Genomic DNA, 27,628 nt, shown 5'->3' on the forward strand with positions numbered 1-27,628 from the left:
CATAGATCTCAAGGAGAAAGCACTCCCTGAAGGTCACTCAGCTCTAGAGAGCAACTTTCTACCTGGGGGGCTGCTTGATGCCTCCAAACACATGGGGGGTAGGGGGAGAAAGAACAAAACAACCTTAGAGCCAGGAGCGGGGCACATGCTGATAATCCTAGCATTCGAGCGGGGTGGGGGGCAGAAGAACCACCCTTCTAGAAGGCTTCATCTACATACTGAGTTCCAAGCAGCCAAGGCAATGTAAGAGACCTTATCTCAAAGGACAAAATGGGGCTGGGGTTACAGATCAGTTGGTCAGCATTAGGACCTGAAGCTCATCATCATGTATAAAAGTAAAAAGCCAAGTATGGCAGGGGATGCCTGCATCCCCAAAGCTGGGTTCACTGACAGGCCAGCCAGCTAGCCACACAAGCACACACACTCACACACACTCACACACATGTACATGCAGCACATGTACATGATGAGCACACTGCATAACCCTCCATTCATTAGCTAATTAATTAGTTAAAACACATTTTAAAAAGCATCCTGGGGCCCTAAACTCCATGCCCCAAGGGCCTTGAATAATAGATGAATGTCCTAGGCCTCACTCAGGGCACATCACTCAGCAGTAACCCAGCTGCATGTGTCCCCAACATACAGGGGAATGAGAAGTGACAGAGGGTAGGGCTTACGGCCACTCTACAGAAACAGTTTGCCATAGGAAGTAGGATGGCAGTGGGACCCGAAGGAAGAAGGCATTCCCTAGAGGGTTCAGGCTGACTCAAGTTCAAGTCCTGACTAAAGCACTTAGTGACCGGGTGGCCTTGGCAGCAATGCTAACCAGCAGCCTTCCACAAACATCCAAACGCCTTTTGAATTAAGCACAGTTGACAAATCAGATCTGGCCTGGAAGGAACCAGGGGATGGGAAGAGGCAGAGTGTCTGCCGGGAGACACCGAAGGCAGAGGATCCTTTTAGCTCAGATCTGCTGGGACTAAGTGAGCTCTTTATAAGGCTGGGCCCTCCCAACGCTAACAAGTCCTCAGTAGGCCAATTAGACAAACCAGTCATAGTGAGAAGCAGAGAATGGAAGGCTGTCCTCTGACTTCTCTGCCTCAGCTCCCTTCTCCCCCGCAAAGTGGTTGCATAAGTTGTCAGAACTGTATGAAATCTCATCCTGGGAGACGAGGTTTCCACCTGGCAGGCACTTGGCCTTTTCCTTTTCCTGCCATGAAACTCTGTGGAGAATTCCAATTGCTTGAGGTCCATTGTTTGAATAGTCTGATAGCCAAGAGTACAGGGATCTCTTTCTTTGGAATATCTTCATTCTTTCTAGGATGGTTAGAAGCTCAAGGTAAAGTGTCAGGCAGGTTTGAGAAGTAAGAGGGAAGTTGCAGGTCCTACATCCAGAGGCCCAATTTTCTCCCTGTCTGCTGTGCCATCAATCCTATACTGTTAGGATGCCAAAGCCTGGTCTGGCTCACTGAATGTAGCATCAGAGCCTCCTTTGGACAGAGAGCAGAGAGAATAGACACACAGACCCCTGCCATCTCTACACTCCTTACCAGCCCCTTAGAGTGGCAGAAATGACTCTCTTTCTTGAATGAAGAACCAACTTCCCTAAATCCATCACAGAGTCAGATTTAGCTCATCACTTCCAGGGCAGAGTTCCCAGCTCTGTGATAGCTAGTCTTGGTTGTCAACTGACACCATCTGAAATTAACTAAAACTCAGGCAGCTGGGCACACCTGTGTGGGATTTTTCTTAGTCGGATCATTTGGGCTGGAATTTAGACCCACCCTAAATCCAGATCATCTGAGGTCAGAAGACCCACCCTAAATCTGGGCCACACCTTCTGCTGGCAGCCCACATAAAAGGCCGTGCAAAAAGAAAACTTCTGCCTTTTGCCTGCTTGCCCTTGCTCCTGAGGCCAAGTTCGTCTGTCCTGTCCTTCCTTGGTGCTAGAACCTACTTCTTCAGAATTCAAAGAAGAGCTCCAGGACTTCCCTGGGACTGGAGCACCAGACTAGGCCTGCTGAGACATCCAGTCTTGTGGACCGAACAACTGATGCACCCTTGGCCTTTCCAGCAGGAGACAACTAAGGTTGGGCAACTTTACCCATCCATTCCTTTAGAGAACTTGACTAATTCAGACATGCATAAACCTAAGCTTACAGAGAAATTACTCCCCCAAAGGATGGATCTGGGGTTCCTTGAAGTTTTAGCTTTTCTCAAGATTTCTCTGTAAGAGGTCAGGCACTGGAGTTTGGGCAATTCTGAAGGGTAGAGGCACACATGAGACTAGTAGGGCACAGGGTCATGGTAGGGTGGAAGTGGAAGAACACGGGATTCAAGAGGAGACCCCATCAGACCCGGCTCCCATTCCTTCTCCTACACCAGCCGTCCAGACAATCAGAGGATGAGTCTTCAGGAGGTAAGAGGGGGCTCTGATAGACTTGGGCCTGGCTGGTGCATAGGACTCTTCAGTTTGCTCTATACAGACTGACAAGTGACTGGTGGCCCCACTCCTTAGGATGGAAACGAAGCATTTAGTATCTAGCCACAGGTCCATCCAGGCCAAGAGCAAGGGGGTGTCAGACAGGCGAGAGGGCCTAGGTGTCCAGAGGAGTAGGTGTGAATCCAAGATCTGTGGCAGAGGCCTAAGACAGAGTCCTGGGGACAGAGCCCAAAGACTCAGTAGAGGAAGAGTGGGCTGAAGAGGGGGAGGGGTGCCGTGTTAGGTAGGAAATGGCTGATGAAAATGTAACAATGGCAGGCCATTCCAATGGCCCTCAGGGACCTCAGGGAGTCATTTGGGTTAGTTATGGCCTATAAGGTGTGGGTGGGGTGACAAGAAACTCAAATAGCCACTTCCAGCAATGCAGCAATGTAAAGTCAGAGCATAGAGAGCATAGCAAGAGACCCCAGGGAGGCACTGGGAGATCCAGGAAAGGCTCTTGGGCAGTGGTTCTCAAACGCTGATGCTGTTACCCTTTAATACATCGTGTGGTGGCCCCAACCATAAAGTTATATTTGCTGCTTCTTCATAACTGTGATTTTGCTACTGTTATGAATCATAATTACGGATCTGTGTTTTCTGATAGTCTTAGGTGACTCCTGTGAAAGGGGCGTTCATCCCCAAAGGGGCTATGACCCACGGGTTGAGAAGCAGTTCTCTAGGGGAGCCACTGGGAAGTACTATGAAGACCTTCAGGGAAACTGACACAACCTCCAAGTGTCCTCGCAGGCTCCAGCTTATCCCTGAAGGCAAGTCTGCCATCTGTCCTGGAGAAACCCATTAAAACTGCCAAATTAATAATCAAAAGCAGAAAGAGGAGACTTACTCAGAGTGGCCACATTGGGAGGGGGTGTAAAGTCTGCACCCCACAATGTCAAGTACAGTAACAGTATCATAGGGGGTGTCTGGACAACTCTCCCGGGAGCAGAGGAACAAGACACTTGGGGAGCACTGCGAAAAGTGCGGAGGTAACAAGAGGGCCACGCGGGGAACCAAGGCTCTATGGATACAAGGCCTGATGGGCAAGCAGGAAGACCCCAGTTCAGTTCCAAGCGCTCACAGAAAAATCCAGGCATGCTGGCACACACCAGCAATCCTCATCCTGGCACAGCGGAACCAGGGATCCCTGGGGCTCACTGGCCAGCTAGCCTAACCAGACAAGTGAGCTCCAAGTTCAGTGAAAGAGAGGGGGTCGGGGGAAGACACCCACTGTCAATCTCTTATCTTCCAAATGCGTGATTGCACACGTGCACCTTCAATCACCTGTGACACACACACACACACCAACAAAGAAATCCTGTTGGAGGTACAATAGGAGGCTTGAAGTCATAGGCTAGTGACACATGGGAATAAAGAACTCAGATACCTGGGAGCCACAGCAGATGGCTGAGATAGCGACAGGGCAATAAGATCCCTGCATGGGTGGAGGAAGGGGAAGTGGGATGCACATCACTGTCTGCAGTCTGGCTTGATGCTCCATCTACCCACAACTTTTGGACAGGATGGATGGATGCCGGGCAGGTGATTTGCAGCTCCCACTACAGAGAAGCCTCGGTTGGTCCATAAAAGGCTGACTGCTTTCTTTCCCTGGCTTCTCGGTGTCTGTTTATGAGTAAACATTTCTCGATAAAGACTTACCGTCTGCAGAGACCCCTTCATACCCCAAAGGGAAGGGTTTAAGTGGCTTGGAAACCGCCGTTACTTATCTTTACAACAGCCACATTGCATGTCTGTCTCCCCATGTATATTTTCTGTGACTGCTTATAAATCAGGCTTATCCCCAGGACCGGGGTATCTGGGGTCTCGTTCATTCTAAAAGGCCCAGCGGGGAAAGGAACAAGCTAGGAAAATGGCTCTTGGAGCAAAAGTGCTTGCTGCATATGTATGAGGTCCTGAGTTCAAATCCCAAGCACCCACTTCACTGTCACCTACAAAGTTCACACTGCTCAATCGAGCCACACAAATGAAATCATAAAGAAAAAAAAAAAAAAACCTCGTGATATCTTCAGTATCAGTTCATATTCACAGCTATTCAGGGGTACCTGTGGCCCAAAAGGTTGAGGGCTGGATGTGCTTAGCTCAAACGTTGACTGGGAAACAGCGATGGGGGTGGGGGTCAGGTGGCAGAGGAAGACACACTAACTGCCAGGGTCACAGACTTCCCAGCCCCTCCCCCCAGACACAACAGCTTCTTTATCACCTACAAGCAGGGAGGGCCTGCCAGCATCCTTGTTCACAGGAAACCAGCCAAGGACAGTGCTCTAAGACAGGACTCCTCAGCCTGGGAGGCAGAGGGGGCCAGCTGGCCCCAGCTGGAAGATGGATCCAGGAAGGACCACTAGACACGGCCTCTGACGGAAGCTTGTGCCAGGGTCAGCAGCAAAGAGAACCCTTGCAATAGGACTGTAAAACCAGCTTCTTCGCTAGTAGTCTTTACTGGGCTCTTTGGACTCAGACACCCTGGAACACATACAGACCCCAGGACATTTGCCCACGCCATTCCTTGGGTTACGTGTCACAATACACCATGTGTGAACTGCTACTCACAACGAAGACTCAGCTTCATTCGCTCTCAAATACTTATCAGTAACATACATGATACTCCGAGGAAACAGTTCTTGAATTAATAACCACAGGCCAGTGAGAACAGCAGCGCTTTGAGCAGCAACGGCTGTCCATCGTACATCCACCATGTGCCGGGGAGCTGCCCAGACACATTATGCTCCTTATGTATAAATCCTAGCCCTCCATGGTAGCAGGTGTCTGAGATGATGATGGCAGGTCCCCAAGGTAGAAGGTCTGGGAGAAGGTTCAAGCCTAGGCTTCCAGCTTCACTGTCCCTCAGGGAGCATGTGCCGGCCACACTTCATAAACCCTACTGTACTTGTGTCTCTGACAAATACTGAATGAAGGTAATGTCAGAAAGGGAGGCAGGGTGCACTTTGGCCCACATCCCAAGGGTAGAGACCAACACAGTGGCAGTGGGGGAAGGTGAGGTGGTGGGAGCAGGAGGTGGCTGCTCACATTGCATCCGAAGTCAGGAAGTGGAAATCAGTGCACGCAGGTGCTCAGGAACTCACTCCAGCCGTGAAATGGGGAGATCCACAACTGGGGCGGGTCTTCCCACCTCAGTTCACTCAATACAGACACTTTCACAGACACGTCCAGAGATTTGTCTCCTAGATGCTTCTAGATCCTGTCAAGTTGACCATCAAGATTAATCACCACAGTGATTAATTGGTCAGAGTGTGTAGGCCTCCTACAAAGAGGGTAGGGGACAGCAGGTGACAGTGTCCCCCAAGCCTCGTTGCTGTTTTCCAAGGCCACACTGCAGTGGATGATGCCCATATCTGCCAGACGAAGGGGAGTCTTGCCTTTCTTTGTGGCTACTGTAAGTTCTTGGGGACAGAGAACAGGGACTCTGCTTCCTGGATCCCCCTTCTGCACCCTGGTCCTCACATACAGACATTGATGGACTAATTTTTCCATTCATCCATCAGCATCCATTCGACGACCACCCAGGGGCTGGAGAGTTGGAACGACAGTAAAGCACTCACCCCACAAGCATGGGGACCCAGGTTCTATGTTCAGCAAACACATAAAAACTAGGCATAGCAGCATGTGCCTTAATCACAGTACTGAGGAGGCAGAGGCAGGAAGATCCCAGGGCTGGGTAGTCAGCTGGTCTTCCCGAGTTAGTGAGCTCCAAACTCAGTGAGAAAACAAACCTGACAAAACTAAAGAGGAAAGCAATAGAGGAAGACACCCAGTGTCAACCTTTGGCTTCCACAAGCATGTGCATCCCCCGTCCCTCCACACACACATGCAAACATGTGCACACATATACATACATGCACAAAACATCACCACACAGATGCACATACACAAATGTGTATACATATACACCACACACAAATATCTACATGTGCTACACATACAAAATTAATGAAAGAATACATAATATTAAATAAATAAATATGGATAATTGAGGGTCATATGCTTAACTCTGTTTAGAGCTTGTTCTCTAGGTCACACCCTGACCAAGGAGTTATGTGAGTCCACTGGTTATTGTCAAGTCCATGAGCTCTCAAGAAGCTGCTCTGGGGGTCACCCCTCTTTCTTTCCAGCTAGGGACACTCAGCCCAGACACTGTCCCTCCTGTCGAGACCCCACCCCTGCCACCCCATATGGGATTCATCACCATGCCCTGGGAGTCACCTCCAATGGAAAACCGCTTAGAGGGTGGAAGCAGGGTCACCCCCATCACCACATCCAGGCCATACCCCACAAACACACGCAAGCCTCCCTTACACCCATTCAGATGCCAGGCTCGACTTCATTATCCTCCAAATGTTCCCCAGATTAGAGGCAGTGGGACCTGGCCACAAGCACAGAGTAAATTATCCGACCCCTCCCCACCCATGATAAATGGTTCTATTAGCTTTCCAGATTGTTAAAGCCCGATAGAACAGAATGCAGGGAACGGGCCCATCCATTCTCCCTCTGGCGCACACTGAGTTGTAAATAGGTTATTTTGTGTGTAAATAACACATTAAAACACAGCATTAGCTGTGTCTTTTGATAGGGTGGAAATTGTTCCGAATAAATAATTCCGGACAGGAATGTAAAAGAAGCAGGATTTAATAGAGCATGCCTGGTGCAGCCGTGTTAAACATGACTAAAATGATAAACCTCAGAATATACGAATAGTAAACTACACACTGGCACCAGAGTAATGAGGCTGTATTTCCACCAAGCTTTAGAAATGCTAAAATTAGTCCTGACAGAACCAAATGTCAGAAAATCGTCCACCACATGAACACTGTCAATTTGGGGAGGTGAGGTTTGGGTCCCAGGCTGAGGGACAGTTGTCCCCAACCCAGTGAGACTTTCTAGTATGCCCTTTTCCAGGACTAATGATATGACCATGTGGCCACTAACATGCCTGGTCTCAGGACCTCAGTTTCCAAATCTGTATCATGAGCAGTTTGAACTGTTTGATCTTTTTGTATTTTTTTTTCTCATTCTGTAACTAGAAATGACTTCAAACATGCACAGCTCCCAAGTCCATTTAATATCCATAGTAAGATACAAGAATGGAGCTACTGGCAGGTGGGGGCTGCCTGGGAGGAGGCATGTGTGCATCAGTGACTAACCCCACCCATGCTCAGCAAGCGACCCTAACTTAACTCAACAAATCAAACGTGCAAAAAGACATGCAAGTAGTGGGGAGCTTGCTGGAAAGAAGGGGTTCAGAGGGAGAGGGAGAGGGTGAGAAAGTGGATACAGTCAAGATATATTATATAACAGGCATATCTTATGAAATTGCCAAGCATTTTAAACTGGAACAAAGGGGACAGAGGAGAAGGAGTAGTGTGCTGGCTAGCTTTTGTCAACCTGACTCAAACCTACACATTTCTTTCGAAGAGGAAATGTTTGTTTGTTTGCTTGCTTGGCTGTGACAAGGCCTCAGTATACAGTCCTGGTTGTCCTTGTAGACCAAGCTGGGCTCTAACTCACAGAGATTCACCTGCCTCAGCCTCTGCCTCTGCCTCTGCCTCTGCCTCTGCCTCTGCCTCTGCCTCTGCCTCTGCCTCTGCCTCTGCCTCTGCCTCTGCCTCTGCCTCTGCCTCTGCCTCTGCCTCTGCCTCTGCCTCTGCCTCTGCCTCTGCCTCTGCCTGAAGGTCCCTCCCCTGACTTCCCTCAGTCACGGTGTTTTATCACAGGAACAGAAACCCTAAAGCAAAATTGGTACCAGGTTCCTGGGTTATGCTGAGACATGCCTGATGCCATGTTGTTTGGGGAGGATTGTGGGAGAGCCTTGGGGCAGAAAAGGCATTGGATGTTCAGAGCTTAATGAACTGTGGGGGACACTTAATAAAGCTGAAAGCAGTGAAGGCAATGGAGGCTGGGCTTGTGATGGTCCAGGAGGAAGTTTGACAGTCCCTCAAAGACTCTTTTTGGATTATTATTTTGATATTTTGAATTAATAATCTGTGTTCCTGGTCAACTGGGGCTCAAGAATCAGCTGTGATTAACAAAGGATCAGAACCACTAAAATTAAAACTTTGCTTTGCTGCGGAAATACTGGTCAGCAAGGGCTGAAGCGTCAGCTGTGATTTTGAAGAGACCAGAGTCACTCAGGCCAAATCCTCTGCCGTGTGTTTCTACAGGGTTCTCAGGTTTTGAAAGCACTAAGGCATTATGGAGAACAGCTGAGTCTTGGCCCTGGAAGAGACCAGAAGAGACCATTGACGAATGTCCCACCTCGGCTGAAGTTGATAAACCCTAGGATTGAAGGGGTCATGGAGAGGAGTTGAGGCTTGGCATCATGGTTTAGAGGTTTAGAGTTCCAGAAGAGAGCCAAGGAGACCTAGCTAGTATCTTGGAGATGAGGGTACCATGGGATAACCGCTGTGGAGTGGAGCGGCCTAAGCCTGTGAGACATGTTATATGTGCTGTGGATGGCAGATCCAGAGAGGTCTTCAAGAGTCCAAGAGATCGTGGGTCCCAGAGCTCTGATGCAGACTTCGTGTTGCTCTGATTTAAATGTAACTGTGCCTGGGGCTTCTTCCCTCGTGGGGTTAGAAAGTATATAACTTATTTTTTAATTTGCAGTGGAGAGATCTTCTAAAGAGATGTTTGATTTTTAAAGAAAACTTGGGCTTTTAAATTATCTTTTTTAAAATTGGGGTACTTTAAAAGTTATAGTATATTAATAATGAGATCTTGGAGTTAAGCAAAAAAGAAAAAGGTTGTGGTTTAATAAGTGACATTTTGTATGTTGGGCTGATAAGGAGTCAATTGTGCTGACTGGCTTTGTCAACTTGAAACAAACGTAGACCTATCTGAGAAGAGGGTATCTTAATGAAGAACACGCTCTAGAGCAGTAGTTCTCAGCCTGTCAGTTGAGACCCCTTTGGGGAGCGGGTTAAAGGACCTTTCACAGGTTTTACTTAAACTATCAGAAAACACACGTGTTTGCATTACAATTCCCAACATTAGCTAAATTACAATTTTGAAGTAGCAATGAAAATAATTTTATGGTTGGGGGTCACCACAACACGAGGAGCTGTATTACAGGGTCATGGCATTGGAAAGGTTGAGAACCACGGCTCCACAGACAGTGCTGGACAGCACTTTCATGTATGGGAGAGCTCGACTCACTGTGGATGGTGTCCCTCCTAGACGCATGATCTTGGGAGGTATAAAAAAGCAGGCTGAGAAAGCCACAGGGAGCAAGTCAGTAAGCCACATTTCTCCACGGCTTCTGTGTCCGTTCCTGCCTGCAGAGTCCTGCCTTGAGTTCCTGCCCTGACTTCCCTCAGTGATAGATTATGAGCTGTGGGTTGTCTGTGGTCATTTACCACAGCGAGCACGCTGTGACTCAGCCAGCAAACAGCTGTGTGTTTACACTAAGGTTAGGAAGTAGCAAGTATCTTGGTTCTCTCTACATCACAGCATTTTATCACAGCAACAGAAACCCTAAGATAAAAAGGAGGAGGAGGAGGGAGGACAGAAGAGAGAGAATGGGGGTGGGAGGGAGGAAGGAAAGAAGGAGGGAAGGAAGGACGGACGGCAGGATGATGGATGTGTGTCCACTCAGCATAGTCAAAGCCCAGGGAACAAAAAGTTGCAGGAGCCTCTCAAACTGTAATACTCTTCCTTCTTTAAGTTGCTTTGGTCGGATACCTTGGTGGAGTAGTGAGTGTAGTAACTAACACTGGCTGTGTTTCCTAAATTAATTAATTAAGCTCATGGATAGGTGTGGATAGGCTAAATCATATCATCCATAGGGTTTGGGGCTGTCTGTTTGAGACCCAGCCTAAGTGACCCCAAACCAGCCTTGTTCTAACCAACAGACACTGCTTTAGACAGGGAGGAACCTCCATCACCTCTTCCCCATATTGGGCGCCCCAATACTCCAGAATGTTCAGAACCCATGTGTGTGTAGCAGGGGGTACTATCTCCAGTTTCATGGCAAGCCAAGCTGCTAGGGACAGTAGCATTATACTCCCTGGAAAGAGTCTGATGGGAACAAGCTGTTCCATGTGGCTGGGCCATAAAACCAGCCTCTGTGCAGTTTCAGCAGCAATCCTGAACATCACTTAAGTAAGAATAATTGCCCACTTAGTCACACCTGAGTGCATCCCAGCCTGTGTGTGGCCCCACAGAGAAAGGCAGGTAAGGAGGGAAGGCTGGATGCTCCGCAATTTCCCTGCTGTCCACAAGGCCTGGGGACCGAGGGATGTAGGATAGCACAGGACAGGGGCCAGCATCAACTGACTGTCACAGCCTGGAAGCTCAGGCCAGCAGGAGCAGCTGTCCATGACAGCCCTCTTGGCACACACCTGAAGTGATGGGGTTGCTCGGCAGACAATTGTTGGAGGAATGGTTGTTGTACTGGTGACAGTGGTGGACAGTAATGATAAAACATCATAAGGACAGTAGGCATCCAAGAGGCAAGGGGAAGGCATAAAGACAGAGGACAGACAGAGGACTCTGAGCAGTAGATGGGTAGAAGGATGTCTCACAGATCCCTGACTATGGCAAGGTAGTAAAAATGGAAGCACTGCAGATGCAGAGAGAGACTGTAGGTCTGAGTGGCTTAAATATTCTTCCCGGTGGGCTGGGGATAGAGTGCTTACCTAATCTGCATCAAGCTTTGGTTCCATCCTTAGCACCACAAGAGCCAAGCATAAAGTAGGCACACTCCTGTAATCCAGTTACTAGGGAGGTAGGTAGGAAGATTAGACGTTCAAGGCCATCCTCAGCTACATAATCATGTTTGAGGCCAGCCTGGACTATATAAGACCATAGATAGAGAGACAGATAGAGAGACAGATAGAGAGACAGAGAGAGAGACAGAGAGAGAGAGAGACAGACAGACAGACAGACAGACACAGAGACAGACACTAGAGGGAAGGTCTCCTAGTATTATACAGCATTCCAACACAGAAGAGATGTATCCACATACTCCAAGCCAAACTGTCTCAAAGATGCTTTCCAGAAAGCCAACCAGGCCAATGAATAAGACAAGGGGGTTACAATGGGAAGGTGGCACAGAATCTTCTTCCTGGCCATATGAAGCTAGCCTGATCCTCTCAAAACTCACGTAGCCCAGGCTGGCCTCAAACTGGCTGTGATCTTGAACTTCTCACTGTCCTGACTCCATCCTTGGAGTGCTGGGCTTACATACATGGGCTACCAGGTTGGGTTTCTGCAGTGCTGGGAGCAGGACCCAAGACTTCTGGCATGTTAGGAAGCAGTCGGCTGATCAGCTACATCCCCAGCTGTTCTCCCTTTTGGGCAACCACACTGAGAAACTAGAAAGGTCTATTGGAAGCAATTTTGAAGCCCTGACCTGGAGCCCCACTTTCAGTCTTAGGTCACCTTGGTCTGGTTGCACTCTTCAGTGTACAGGGGTGATGACTGAGTCAGAGGCAAGGGGCCTGCTTAGGACAGCCCAGCACATCAGGACAGGGGCTCGTCCATGCTGCCCTGGAGAATGAGAATATCAGAAAGCAAGGCTTCTTGTAGAAGCTGCTATGCCTCTGGGGGACAGGAGGCTGTAGGCAAGAGTGACCAATGGAAGGGACATTGTCTAGGTCATGCTGACTCATCAAACATTGAGGAAAGAACTCTAACAAGAACAGTAATAATAATAAAAAAAAAAAAAAGCCGGACGTGGTGGCGCACGCCTTTAATCCCAGCACTCGGGAGGCAGAGGCAGGCAGATTTCTGAGTTCGAGGCCAGCCTGGTCTACAAAGTGAGTTCCAGGACAGCCAGGGCTATACAGAGAGAAACCCTGTCTCGAAAAACAAAAACAAACAAACAAACAAACAAACAAACAAACAAAAAAGAACAGTAATAATAAACAGGAAAGACATCCCTTGTGACCCATACAAACTGTGCCCCTCTGTGCTAAGCATGCCCCGCATCTAACTCAGATAGCATTCAACAGCACTGCAGAACATCTACCATTATTGCATCCATTTTACAGATGAGAAAACTGAGGCACAGGCTTCCTGAGATCAAGGGGGCATAAACTACTAGTTCAGAGAGCCCAACTCCACTGTCTGCACACTGTTGCCAGTGCCAATGAAGCACCATGGGACAGGTGAGAGCCACTGGCAGCTGCTTGGGAACAGCCACTGCCTAGCATAAAGGAAGGACTCCCCTTCCCCCCAGGAAGCCAGAGTGTAAGAGGAATAGGCATAAGAGAGTCTCAGGGCTGGGGTGTGGCTCCATGACACTAGGAAAGCCTAAAACAAGAGCCCTTGGGTTCCAAGCTCAACAGGAGGGAGAAAAGAGGGAAGAGAGAAAATAAAAAGGGAGATAGACAGGAAGGGGGAGGAGAGGAGGGAGGGGGAGGGCACTGGGAGGGAGGAAGAGTGAGAGCGAGAGAGAGAGAGAGAGAGAGAGAGAGAGAGAGAGAGAGAGAGAGAGAGAGAGAATGAATTCTCACTTTCAGGGCCTTAGAAACAGCTCAGTGTACACTGATAACTTAGCATACAACAGGCTAACAGTTCCATTCACTTCCAGCTCTTAAGGGGGTGCTGATGCTGCGGGAGAGGAAGGACCATGATGGCTAGCCACCTGGCTTTGTCTCACAGAGAGAACGTCACTGTCAAGAGTTGGGCATTGGACCTCCGGGTCCTGAAACGGGACTTGGTGCTTGATTCCAGCCCAGGAGACTCAACCCCAGCTCTAAGTTTCAAGGCTGTCCCCAAGGCTTCTAGAATGGTCCAGTACCCATGGAAGCACATGAGACAGCTCAGAAATATTTTTGGAAAAGAACCCGTGGCAGACAGGAAAATACAACAGCATTTGGACAGACTCAGTGGAAAGCACCAAGAAACATCTGACTTAAATTGCTTTGCAAATTACACCATTTTAAAAATTAGAGGGTGGGGGGACCCTGGGCCAAAATGTATTTTTAAAGATTTATGGCCTCCAGAGTGTTAGCTCAACAACCGAAGAGGCTGTGAAAGAGCCACCCAGGCTTCTGCTTGGGCTTTTGGGAAGCCTCCTACTTGATCCTGAAGCCAGGCTTTGTCAGCTTGTTGTGTGCAGTGCATACCTGCACACATGCCTCTCTCTCTCCCTTCCTCTCTCTTCCTCTCTTCCTCTCTCCCTCTCTTCCCTCTCTCTTTTCCCACCCCGTGTGTGTGTGTGTGTGTCTGTGTGTGTGTGTGTGTGTGCGCGCGCGCACACGCATATACTCAGAGGTGAAAAGTCAGCATCAGAGGCTATCCCCAGGTGCTTTCTTGATTATTCTCATGAGACATGGTCTCTCTCTTTTACCTGGAGCTCACTGATGACTCTGGCTGGCATCAAGCTCCAGGGCTCCAGCTGTCCCACCTCTAGCTATGGGACTACAAGCAGGCACCAGGACACCCAGCTTTTTCACAGGGATGGAACTCAGATTTTCAGGCTCGTGCATTTTACCAACGGAGCCTTCTCCCCAGCCCAGAGAAGGTGCTCTAACACATACTTTAGGACTGCCAGCCCTTAGCCTTGTGGACTCCTTTAGAAGCAAACAAGAGACCCCATGCATCCAGCCCTCTGCAAGGGATCAAGAGCTGTCAGCCTTGGGGCAGAGGAGGATGATGAGACACGGGGACGGACATACAGGAGGCCTTTCCAAGGCTGACACTCAGATTATAGTAGGGGCAAAATTATGGCTCTAGTCATACCCAAGCAATCTAAAGCAATGATCTAGAAGCAAACAAGAGTTCAGCTCTCTGTATATGAGGGCTCTCTGCCTGACAGATATAACTTACCAAAGACACAAAGTATTTGGAGAGTTGAGTGTTCTGAACATGTCTGGATTTTTTTTTTCTGATAATGAGATTGAATTTAGAGCCTGCCACGTGTGACATCATCCAGAATCCACAGATGCATCCAGCAACACAGTCATTGACAGGATGTAGGACTAAGTGTTTTGGTCATAACTGCCCCTATCTTGCCATTGTGCCCCCTGCCATGAGCAGGCAAGACCCACTACCACAGCCCTCCACAGATGTGTAAAAGGCAGGACATCCTAGGCCCATGTAAACCACTCTTCCTGCCAGATGACTACAGGTCCTGGCACAGACCATGTGAACCATGTCTCATGCTCTGAAGGAATAAGCGATTACCTGACTGTCTAGCTCTGGGAATCAACTCTGCAACAATCCTGCCCTAGCTGTCTCACATCAGGATATCTAGAAACAACTCTGCAAAGGGGGTCTTCAATGATTAGTGTAGGTCTCCCTGGATGTACTGCACCTGCAGGCCTCTAACCTGAAGCCTAGCATGCATCTGCAGCTACATCCCTACACCTGCAGCCTAGCCCACACCTGCAGTCCACACACTAACAGTCAGACACCTGTAGTCCGGCATGCACCTGCAGCTAAGCACACACACACACACACACACACACACACACACACACACTTTCTAGCATATTCCTGCACTGCCCTACATACACCCGCAGTCCAGCACACACCTGTGGCCCCACATATACCTGCAGTTCATCATGTACCTGATGCCCTACAGACACATAGCACACACTTCTTCAGTCCACATATGGGCTCCAGCACCACCCCCACCTGCAGCATTTTCTACCCGCCAGGCCTCTGTGTCCCATGCATTCTCACGACAGATACGCACATATGGTTGCAAGCTGAGAGCGGCATGAGCGAAATGCCTCAGAGGCTAAGCAAATGTGGCTGGTTCCCAGCAGCCAGCCTCTGTGGCTGGACTCTTTATTGATCATACATGTCTCCCTTCACTGCTTATGTTTGAAGATATCCTTACAACCCTCCTGCTGGGCCCCCACGCTGAACCTCGACCAGGCCTAGAGATGATCCCAGAGATCTTTACCCCAAGGAAGCCCATGGCAGCTTCCAATGACTGGCTCCTGCTTCTTACATTCATCTCCTGACATAGAGCACACTCCTGGGAAGTTAGCTAGCCCATATCTGACGCTACAGAGCAGTGGCTCTCAACCTTCCCAGTGCTGTGACCACCCCTCCAACTATAAAATTATTTTTTTGCTATTTCATAACTGTAATTTTGCTACTGTTATGAATCATAATGTAAATAACTGACATGTGGGATATCTGATATGTGACCCTGTGGAAGGGTCATTCAACGCCGCCCCCGAGCCCCAGCAAAGGGCCATGACCTACAGATTGAGAACCACTGGTCTGGGGCATACTGGCCCTTGGGGGTCTGAGCACAAGAGGTGTTTTTTGAGGAACCTTTGCTCTGTCACGGAGAGTTTAAGCAAGAGTGGCATCTTAAAATATTTTCTTAGGTTTGAATTACACTCATTTAAGGGGACACATGCATGCATGTATGAGAGTCAGATGGCTACCTGCAGGAGCTGGTTCTCATTTTCCACCACATCACATGGCTCCCAGTGACGGAATCTGAGTTAGCAGCAAGCACCTCTACCTGGAGAGGCATCTTGCCAACTTGGTTTTAAGATCTTAAGGACCGCAGCTAACATAGAAGTCAAGTCCCAGCAATATCCTCTGGGTTGCACCTCTGGGCTTCCTTGCCCCTGCCTTTTAGCCCATCTTCAGTAGAGACAGATCACATGGGTCCCCTTTAACACAGGCACAGCCACTCTTCCCAGACTCCTGGACAGCCTTCCAGATTAGCTGTTCAGAGAGCTGGTACAGCACATTTCAGTGGAAGAAGACATTCCTGGGTACCCCTGTCTCCTGAGGGCATGCACCTGGCCTGAGACTTCCGCAGGCCATAAACTACCTGCTTATGTGACAAATGTCTGATGTGTGAAACCCTCATCAGCCCAACTCCCTAATGAAGGGCACCTGAGAGGGCATGGAGTAGGCGACGTGTGGGGCTGGTGCTCCTCTGCAGTGGCTGTGCTCCACACAACATGTGGGGCTGGTGCTCCTCTGCAGTGGCTGTGCTCCATGCTTTTCCCCCTTTCCCAGTAGATAACCCCTCAAGCATTTGCTGTCACTGGCCTCAACAGTGACAACTGGGTCTGATGCCACAGGGCCCCTCTCCCCTCAATTATGTCCTAATTACTGTCTAATTACTGCCTAAGTCTACTCTCTGTTGTTGTGACAGGGCAGGGAATGGCTCTGTTTGTTTGAGAGAGGAAGGCTAAATCAGGGCGTTTCCCTCAGGACAGGTGGGAGAAAGCTCCTGGGAACTCTCTCAGCCTCAAAGAATGGGGCAGGGGAGATCTAAGGACCACCACTGCCCAGGAATTCACTCCACTGTGCTGTGCCTCCATTTATACCTCCCTGGCTGGATGACATATTGGGCTGTGGCTCCTCTTTCCAGACCTAAGAGTTAAGCCTCCACACCAGGCCCACAAACTCAGAGCCTGTCCCCAGAGGTGCGCAAGGCTGACCTCACTCACATCTCCCACTTGTGACTTGATAATTAATTACCTTCAACTTAGAATCGTGGGGAGAGAAGAAAACCAATGCAGTGTCAACAACCTGTGTGACTCAAGGGTGGCTCCATGTCACGAGTTCAAACCCCTGATGCTACTCTAAGCACAGTCCACAGACCATATACACAGCCTCACTCAGGGGCAGAGAGAGACAAACAAAGCCCTTCCCTTGTGCATGGCCCCTCGGGTATTTGGCCTGGACAAGCAAGCATCAGAGCACAACTAAATGTGTTTGAATTAAAAGGGATCGAAAATAAATCTGTTCCTTTGCTCTGAGACAGAATAGTTGTGTGGCCTCCAGATGGACAGCCCAGTGACAAGGGAGGTCTCACCTTCCCGCCAAACTACCCAACTAGGATGCTGGCACGGACCGTGGAAACCGGAGAACATCTCTCTTAGGGACAGTGAAATGAGAGACCGTGGCTCGTGGAGTCCCTTCTGTTGTAATTAAGTTGGCCAGAAATTCACCTAAGATAGTAAATTCCATACCTGACCCTCTAATTACAGCCAGCAGGCATTGGCAGACGATTGCTTTCTGAAATAGTCCGCAGCGGGCAAGAGGCAAGAAGCTCTCAGGATTCATCTCCCTGGTGCCAGCTGAACACACCCCAGGGTAGCCAGGCAGCTGCCCAGTAAGACTCTCCCCCCCACCCCCACTCCCTGCTCAAGCCTCAGCCACCAGACTGGGAGAGCCAGCTCTCCAAAGAAAGCTGCAAGCCACCTTCTTGGGGACTGGGATTCCTAGGGCAGAGGCACTGCCCTCCATAAACCCAGCGTGCCTCCCAGATGACAGGGGCCAGCGCACTCATTAAATCCTAATGACCTCGTGAAAAACACCCCTGCCGCTCTCTGGGCGTGCAAAACAGAAAGTGTACCTCCTTGGGCGGCTACAGCTGCGGCCGCTGCGGCCACCGCCAGAGGACAGGCCTTTTTCCCTGGGTCGGGGAAGCTGCTGTCCTCCAAGAGACCACTCTTGGCTTCTTTCTTCTCCAGTGCAGGGGCTGGGGCAGAAGTCTCCATCTCAGAGGCTCATACTCTTTGGTGGCGGACCCTGGAGGAAAGGACACAGACATTCAGCCACGACATTGCACCCCGAACCCATCCAGGAAATACCAGCCCAGGTCCACACCACACAGGCCTACAGCACCAAAGTTCACACTCAGTCTCCAGGAGGGAAGGCCTAGATAATTTTGACATAGTCATCCTGAGAAACGATGGGTCTGCTGAACATTTTAGTTTGTTTATTGTTTAACCTGAATTTTAAAAACAAAACAAAACAGCAACAACTTCTTAATTATGAAAACATTCAGGAGCAGAGAACCACCTGACCCGGAGAAACAAAACCGGGACAGAGAGCCCAAAGTCTAGGAAAAAACCAGAAATACAACAGACTTCTCCAAGAACGGCCCCAAACCGCTTTGCCTCTGCGCTTCCTTCATTGGCTGACTCATATGGATGTTCATTCATTCAGTCAGTCAGTCAGTCAATATTCATATCACTAACTGTCATCGTCTTGTGGACCCCTGTGGGGGTGGAAGGACGCTTTCACGGGTCACCTAAGACCATTTGAAAACATATTTACATTACAATTCACATAGCAAAATTACAGTTATGAAGTAGCAATGAAAACAATTTTATGATTGAGGGTCACCACAAGAACTGCTGCTATCAGGGCTCACATAGCCCAGGCTAGCCTAAAGCTCATCCAAGGATGACCTTGAGCCCCCGAGCCCCTGAGCCTCCTATCTCCGACTCTTCAATGCTTGTATTATAAGTGTATAGCATTAAGCCTGGTTTAAGCTATCTTTAAAATCCATCACTTTAGAGCCAGCAGTATGGCTCAGCAGGTAAAGGTATCTTGCTGCACCAGGGTGACAACCTGAGTTTATTCAAAGAAACCCCCTATAAAGGTGGGAGGAGAGAACTGACTTCAGGGAGTCAGACAGCACGTGCATGTCACTACATGCAAGCCACGTGCATATCATCATCATCATCATCATAATAGTAATAGCATCTGCTACTATGGGGTTCTGTCATGAGAATAGTCACCAGCCACCTGCTAAAGCCTCCTTTTCTTACACTGTCCCTTAGCCTGGCATCACCCTATCAGCTGCTCTTATTAGGGCTGTGACTGTCACGGCTGCACCAGGAGCAAGTAGCCCAGCAGCCAGTGGTGCCTCTCCAAGATTACACTTCACTTTTGCCTGCAAAACCCCATTAAGATGCCACCTTCCCCAGGAAGCCCCCTGCTCTGGACAGTCCACGGTTGGAACCCTACATCAGCCAGATTATGAGTCTACCTGACACTCCACACCAGCATGTTCTCACAGCTATGCCCATTGTCTCCTAGGTGATTTTAAATCCCACTGGGTTTTTTTTTATCAAGTTTAACCAGTAGAATTATCTGGAATGGTGGCACCTGCCTTTAACCCCAACCCTCGAGAGGCAGAGGCTGGGCGGTCTCTGTGAATCTAAGGCCACAATCTACATAGTTAAGGTCCAGGGCGACTACACAGAGAAGCCCTGTCTCTAGGTAGGTCGGTAGGTAGGTAGGTAGGTAGGTAGACAGACAGACAGACAGACAGACAGACAGACAGACAGACAGACAGATGTAATTGATGTACTCCCTACACAGAGAGACCCTATCAATAAACAAACAAACAAACAAACAAATGCAACTGGCCTGCTCCCTCTCCCCTAGGCTAGAGCTCCTCTAGTATCCTGCTGGGTCCTTTTTAGCTCTTTACTTTGAATATGTTAAATTATGCATATGCACAGGAGTCTGCATAGAATGAGTGTAGGTGTCCTCAGAGGCCAGAGGTGTAAGACCCCCGTGGAGCTGGAATTACAGGCTGCTGGGCATAGCCACAGTGGTTGGGAACTGAACTCCTTTGAAAGAACAGCAGAGCAGCAAACATTCTTAAACCACTGAATCATCTGGAGCTCCTCTTGCTGGGTCCTGGTCCTAAGCCTCTAGCAGAGGGAGAGGCTGGCTCCCTGTGCATCCCTTATCTTCCTTGGCAAGAGGACCAGGCTCCTGTTGACAAGGGTCTGGAGGTCTAAAGAGTAGGGAGGAGTGAGTAGAAGAGAGAGCAGTGAGAAAGGAACCTCTTTTGTTCCCTTACTCCCAGGCACTGACTTGGCAGTGGCAGCTCAGCCCCCTCTGTCCTACCTTAACAAGTGGCAGCATCCTGGTAACCCCCAATTCACTGAGGACAGGATTCCACTGGGAATGAGCTGCCGGGGGACCACTTCCCACAGAGGCAGCAGAGCATGGTGTCCAGTTTGGTAGTCTACTGACGTGTTACCTAGAAGCCCTGGGGGGAACAGCCACCCAATGAAAAGCGTCCTGAGGGCTTAAGCACAAAATTGCCAGGGGCTTCAGCACTTTGGCTGTGGCAGCAGATTCTGAGTAAAAGGAACAGCTGCACACAGAAGAACCAGGGATTCAGGGGGGCACCCCTCCCCACTGTGCAAGTCAGTGCCACCACGGTCCCCCTCCCCCCTTACCTCTGCCAAAGGAGAGGAAGGCAGGAGACAGAGCCAAGAGTCTTCATAATTCACAGGAATTAGTGGGATTAGCTCAATTTCTGGGTAAACACCAAGCACCCTGGGTCCCAAGCAGATAAATTCACTCCTGGGGACAGCCAGTCACCACTGTACCTGCATCCTTGTGCGACCCCATCCCCCACCACCTGGGGACAGCAGGGAGGGGTCTGTGCACAGCTTCGAGGGTACTGGCTGGGTGAGTGAGTGTCTATGTGGGTTGATTCCCACAGGCAACACAAAAGCTTCTTCAAAGAAGGGTCTGAGAGCCACAGGACACTCCAGGGGAGGAGAGTCAACACCCCACTTTCTTTTACAGCTCTGGAAGTGCCCACACATTCCACAGGAATCTGCTACACCAAGGGGAGCCTGGGCCTGCCCTGGGGAGGCGCCCCTTTCCATTAGAGATTTTCCCCAGGTCTCAGGCCCTCTGGGGCTTTTCCATGAGACCTCTCATCCAGACATATGGCTGGAGAACCCACAAAATGTGCAAAGAAAACACTGCATGTTTTGGTGTGTATTCACAGGTATTGGGGGAGGGCAGTGCATGTGGAGGCCCTATGTCAACATTGATACCTTCAGCCACTCGATGGTTTGATGAAGATGATGACTTTGAAGTAGGGTCTCTTGGTGAACCTGGAGCTCACAGATTTGGATAAACTGACTGTTGGTGTGTAAGCACCAGGGATCCCCTGCCTGGTTTCAGGCAAACCAAATCCAAACCGAGGCCCTTACATTTGTGTGGCAAGCAGTTTGCCAACTAAGCCATCTCCCCAGCTCTCCGCATTTTAAAGACACTCCATGAGTGCAGGACTTAGCAGAACATGCCTATAAACCTAGGCATGGAACCAAAGCCTGGAAGTTAAGAGGTCCAAGCATTCACAGTCACCCTGGGGCATATGCAAAGATCCTGTTTCATACAGATCAGAAGGAGAAAGCTCTTCAAGGGTTGTGTTCTGCGAGCATGCACAGGACAGGACGGCGAGGGAAGTGTCTATCACTCCCTGTTGTTTGTCTCCAAGTAATTTCTAAGCAACACTTAAAACAAGACTTTATGGACTAAATATTTCACTAAGCCAGAGGGGGAAAAAGTGAATCTGTGGGGAAAGCCTTCGCCATGAAGCCCGAGGGCCTGAGTTTGATACTCGGGACCCTCATCCTCCATGGCACTGAATACCAGCTCTGTGCACGGTGGCTTCCTACTGCACCTCCAACCCTGCACTTGGCCTGCAGTGAGAAAGCCCAAGTGTTACCGTATCACAAGCATGGTGCCTGTGAAGCTGCTGCACTTGATGGAAAGTGGGGTCTTTTGTGAGTCACACTTTCTGTTCCATCATTTACGGCACGCCGGTGAATGATAATCACAGCAGGTGTTACAGGGTCCACAGCACAGGCCAGGGTAAGGAGCCTTACAGGAGTGGCATGAGTACACTGATACTCAGAATGAGGAACTCCGAACTCCTGGGGACCCACCACCACCTGGCTGCTTTGAACTCCTCTGTGAGTGAGTCATACACATAAGCACTTCCTGGGGTGAAATCAACCTCCAGGAGGGAGGCAGGAGCTGGCCTCCCAGCCAACATAGCCACCCACCACAGGCTCTGGCACACTCGCATCCTTTCTGATCTCAGCCAGGCAGCATGCCTGTCCCGACTTACATACATGAGCACATGGGAATGCATGGGCACAGCATATAGAACATACGCTGCACTATTTGTGTACGAAGGTATCCGTGTGTGCAAGTACACAGTCATACATACATACATGTTCATGCACTCATGGTCTCATTTAACACAAACAGTGCTACTGCATACACCTATCACATATATGTTGTCAGAAGGAATTGCACGCACATGCACTCATGCATCCACAATGCATGTGCAAAGACACATACAGATCAGATAGGCACACATACATGCAAGAGCTATTGAAAACCTACCCTGCCTTGATTGCAGACATTTTTTTCATGCATTTATTTAATGTATGTGCACACACATGCACATCTGTGGAAGTCCGAGGACAACTTATGGGGTCAGTTCTCTCTGACCATCATAGGCTCCAGGAATTGAACTCAGATCATCAGGCTTGGTGGCAAGTGCTTTTCTCTAATGAGCCATCTTATCAGCAGGACATCTTCTCTGCATGTTTCTTTCTTAAAGAGCACAGGCTGGCCTGGAAGTCACTATGCAACCCAGGATGATCTTGAACTTCTAATCCTCCTTCCTTCACCTCCCAAGGGCAGCACCACGCCTCAGCACTGTGCGGTGCTGGGGATCCACCCTAGGGCTTTGTGCACGCATGCCCATCCCTACTTGATTTTACTATCCAATTATATAAACCATGAACATTGCTGGAGTAGAAGGGGGTAGCAATGCAGCATAGTGAGCAGGTTGGAAATAATCACACAGTGCCGAGGCTGAAAGTGTCAGAGCAAGCAGGGCTCTGGAGAAGACAGACATGTCAGAAGCATAAGCAGGCCTGTGACTCCCTTGGGTGTCAGCCCGCCTTGGCCAGTCTGGCTTCTGGTCCCCTAGGCTCAAGCTTTTCCCAGAAACCTACAGGTTACAAAATGACCCATTGCAGCAGGTCACAGCCACATCATGCAAAAATCAGCCCCAAGGCAATGCACCTGCCCCTTTTCTAGCCCCTTGAATTTCTTTCTCCAAGTACAAAAGCTCCTGGATTTGCAAGGCCCCTGAGCTAGAGAGCTGGTGTTAGGAAAAGTGGTAATTAACCCTAATTCACTGACTGGCTGGGCAGGGGTTGGGCCCCAAGGGCATGATGGGTAGGCCTCCTTCCTGAGATGAGTATCAGAAAGGCTTCTAGCTCAGGCTCCAGAAAGCATCCCAGTCCCCACTGTCTCACACTCCGATCTATTCTCTGAGAACACAGGCTGATTCCACTTCCTGTCTTGGCTTCCTTACCTGATCATTCAGACTTTCTGTCCCACTAACACCGTGGACTTTAAGACCCAGAACCCTACACCAAGGGACCTAATTCACAGTCCCAGAAGCCCAGGCAAGCAAGTGACACCATTACAGGAAGGACAGTGACTGTGGACACCAGAGATGGAGCATGCATTTGGACAAAGTCCAAGTCTCAGTTTCCCCATCTGTAAAACAGAGGGGCAGAGTCTTTCTCTCAAGCTGGGCAGGCAGAGTCCCCGTAGCCACAAGAGAGACTGTCTAGGACTGGATAGCAGAGTTCTACTGAGGCTCCTTCTGACAATGGACCAGCCTCAGTCTCCCCTGTTAGATCCTGAGAATACAACACAGTATAGCAGCATTTTATAAGATAGAATCTTCCTAGGTCCCAACCTCCCATCCCTACCCCACTGTCAGGTCCCCTTCCTCTCCAGGGGCTTGATGCCCAAAGGGCCACAATCTCTCCCTGGTACCCCTTCCAGCTGAGGACTGGACCACACTATGAGGCCACATCGGCAAGCAAACAAGGATGCACTGTGTCACCTGCCTGCCAGACCTACACGGGCAGATGGGCTACCACAGTGTTGTGTATTTCTGAAGCTGGAAGGGAAAACAAGGCTGGCTTCTGCCCTGGGAAGAGAAAACAGACTCCTTAGGACAGTCCTTAGCAGGCACCTTACAAAGATGCCAGGGACAGACCAAGGCTACTTCCTCTGAGAACAAGCTGAGCAGCAAGGACCAAAGGTCATCAGAGTACCATGGTGCGCTCTGAGAACAGAGTTTGCATCCCTTGGCGGCACCAAGGCCCCACTTCCAGATTTAGATCAAGCTCGCTGTCCCATCCCATCCTAAGCTTGAGCTTGTCACTATTGTGAGTGGCCATGCTGGTTCCTCTATCAGAATGCTAGGCTAGGATGCTAGGCTAGGATGCCAGGCTAGGATGCCAGGCTAGGATGCTAGGCTAGGATGCTAGGCTAGGATGCCAGGCTAGAATGCTAGGCTAGGATGCCAGGTTAGGATGCTAGGCTAGGATGCCAGGCTAGGATGCTAGGCTAGGATGCCAGGCTAGGATGCCAGGCTAGGATGCCAGGCTAGAATGCTAGGCTAGGATGCTAGGCTAGGATGCTAGGCTAGGATGCTAGGCTAGGATGCTAGGCTAGGATGCCAGGCTAGGATGCTAGGCTAGGATGCCAGGCTAGGATGCTAGGCTAGGATGCTAGGCTAGGATGCCAGGCTAGAATGCTAGGCTAGGATGCCAGGTTAGGATGCTAGGCTAGGATGCCAGGCTAGGATGCTAGGCTAGGATGCCAGGCTAGGATGCCAGGCTAGGATGCCAGGCTAGAATGCTAGGCTAGGATGCCAGGCTAGGATGCTAGGCTAGGATGCCAGGCTAGGATGCTAGGCTAGGATGCCATGCTAGGATGCCAGGCTAGGATGCTAGGCTAGGCTAGGCTAGGCTAGGTTTTCTGGCTTGTTCCTATGACCCCTAAAATGATGGCTCCCCTGCCCTGCTTGTTTATCTGTTACTCTTTCTGTTCGCCTGGGCACAGGCTGAGTCAACATTTGATGACTGACACAGAGTGTAACTAAACACAGGAATGTTCTCAGGGCACTCAGCAAGCACCCCTTTCTCCTCCTAGTATCACCTCAAGACTTAGTTCTAACAAGAACAGAGCAGCCAGCAGGTCTCAGCTTCTGTGACCCACTGACAACCCTCTGATGAGTGCTGGGTTGAGGGCAGCATCAAACTATTATGCTAGGCCTTATACAAGTTGATGTAATCATTAACTTACAATGTCTGCCATGGAAGATGCAGTATTTAACTGGTAATGTCTGTTGTGGCCAGTGCTATTGACACTAGGTTAACAAGGGGAAACCAGCTTACATAAAGTCTTCATGTGGGTCCCTAACAATTGGAATGGTGGTAATCCCAAAAGCTGTTGCCTGCAAGTGAAATATGTTCTTCTAGCTGGGCTGCCTTGTCTGACCTCAGTGAGAGAGGAAGCACATAGCCTTGCAGAGACTTGAAGTGCCAGAGTAGGGGGGGGATAGCCAGTGGGGGTGGGGGACCTAATCAGAGGAGAAAGGGAGGGGGAGATGAGGGAAGGATTGTGGGAAGAGGTGACCTGAAAGGAGCAGGGGGGCAATGAGTGGGATGTAAAAAGTGAATAAGTAAAAAAAAAAAGAATTAAATTAATAATAATAATAAAAAGAATGCTTACCTTCCCTTAATCCTAACTCACATAGTGAAGTAAGACTTCACTATGCAAAGAGATTAGTGCAGAACCTTCATATCTGCGGAGCACCTACTATGTTCTGGGGCACACAGTAGTTCTTGTGATGTATAATAAAGTAACTTTATCAATTAAAAAAGCAAGGAGCTTGCTGGGCATGGTGGCACACATCTTTAATCTCGGCACTTGAGAGGCAGATCTCTGGGAACTAGGGGCTAGCCTGGTCTATATAGTAATTTCCAGGATAGCCAGGGCTATGTGAAGAGACCCTGTTCTTAAAAAACAAAAACAAGCAAACCAACCAACCAACCAACCAACCAAGAGGTTTTAAACTATTAAAGCAATTCTCTCCAGTGAAACGCATACTGAGGATGGCACTTTAGAGTCAGGGACAAGCAAGGCCCGGGTTCTCACAGTGGGTGGAGGCGAGAGGCTGCAGGGCTTGGGGAGGTGTAGACCCAGGGCAAATTTACAGACTTCTGACCAGGTTTACAGTACCACACATGCGTTCTTTCCTTCAGACTCAAATCCAAGTTTAAAAAAAAATCAGTTTGTTATCCCCATAACAATCACACTGCTGTTACACCAGTAAGTGTTTTGCCTAGCATCTCAGTAGCATGCTACTACACAGCTGGGCAAAATTTGAGGCTGCCTGGGACGGAGCCATCCCTAGACCCAATTCCTCTTGTCCTTCTCCCTCCAACCCTAGAGACAGGTGTTGACCATGGCCTCCAATCGTATCCCCTTTCCCCCACCCCCCACTCCGGCTCCCCAGTAGCTCTTGCAAAAGGAACTATCACAGATAGTTCTCATTTACAGCATAGCCGGCTGTCAGCTACATCATCTCCCAAACCAGACTGACAGGGTGGGTGCCACTCCCAACTCTTAGGCCCAATGTGAGATCGGCAGGCTGGAGCCCCAGGGAGTATGTACGAGGCCACAGTTAGGTGGAAAAAGGAACTGGGCACATGGCAGGGTGCAGACAGGATCCAAGCCACCGGAGTTGTGAACCAGCTACTCTATGTGGAAGGGAGGGTCCCACCAGCGAGGCTTCTAGGCCTGAGGTCACAGGGAAGAGGGCAGGGTTGGGAGATCTCTGACTGCAGGTGTAGGGTGGGGCTCTCCCGCCTCAGGGCTCTAGAGAGACCCAATCTCAGTCCGTGTGTGGCCCTGGCATCTCCAAATTCGGCTGCTGCTCTGACTTGCCAAGCTGGAGGCCTCCCCACACCTCACAGGCACCACCAGTGTGTGCCTCTGCACGGGCACTGCCTTCACCAAGCATATCTTTTTATTATAATAAAACTAGCAGGATCTCACTGGGTAGGATCTCCCTCCAGGAGGCTGTGACTATGACCCCAGGCCAGCCTGCCATTCAGTTCCAGGTGAGCCTGGACCCTGCCCAATCCAGGCTTCCCAATCCTATCATCCTCCATGTTCAGGACCCCACTGGCCTCCCTCTCAACCCTCGCTCCCTAAATCAACACATCAAGTCCAGGCTCCTGCCTGGAGTTCCGATGTCCACTCCGGCCCACAGCTCAGCTGCAGCCTGGCACCCACCTGCCCAAACAAGAGGGTAAGGAAAGAAAGGTATATCTGCTTCAAGACTCAGAATAACACAAGATTCCAGGATCCTACTGTGCAGCACCTGCAACTATGTCAGGGCATTCAGCCCCAGCCTCCATGAGGGGAGGCAAAGAATGGCAGGCCAGTATTGACCTGGAGGAGGAAGGCTGAAGGCTAGGCAGAGAAGCCTTGGGAGGAAAAGGCCCTTAATAAACAATGTCAAGAAAGAGCAGGTCAGGCCAGCAGAGAACCACAAAGGCAGATCCAAGCATGAACTCTCACCTCTTTGCTCACAACCCTTGTCCGAACACCTATCCCACCATGGCACCAACTTGAAAAAAAGTACAGGCCATGTCACCTCCTATCCAGGCTGCATATCTTCACTGCATTCTCACTTGGTGCCTCTGGGTGCCTTGACCCTCTGGC

The 27,628-nt window shown here is 49.8% G+C and overlaps 1 protein-coding gene across 1 annotated transcript in view; it reads right to left on the reverse strand.

Moving 5' to 3' along the window:
* Window positions 1-27,628, reverse strand: part of Gli2 (GLI family zinc finger 2) — a 221,346-nt gene that overhangs the window by 152,133 nt on the left and 41,585 nt on the right. The window contains exon 2 of the mRNA XM_021165818.2: window positions 17,811-17,986. Within this exon, the coding sequence (XP_021021477.1) occupies window positions 17,811-17,955 (145 nt within the window). The 5' untranslated portion in view covers window positions 17,956-17,986. The remainder of the gene's footprint in view (window positions 1-17,810; window positions 17,987-27,628) is intronic.

The sequence above is a fragment of the Mus caroli genome, unplaced genomic scaffold (genome assembly GCF_978045245.1).
Source record: "Mus caroli unplaced genomic scaffold, Mus_caroli_1 scaffold_1, whole genome shotgun sequence".
Lineage (NCBI taxonomy): Eukaryota > Metazoa > Chordata > Mammalia > Rodentia > Muridae > Mus > Mus caroli.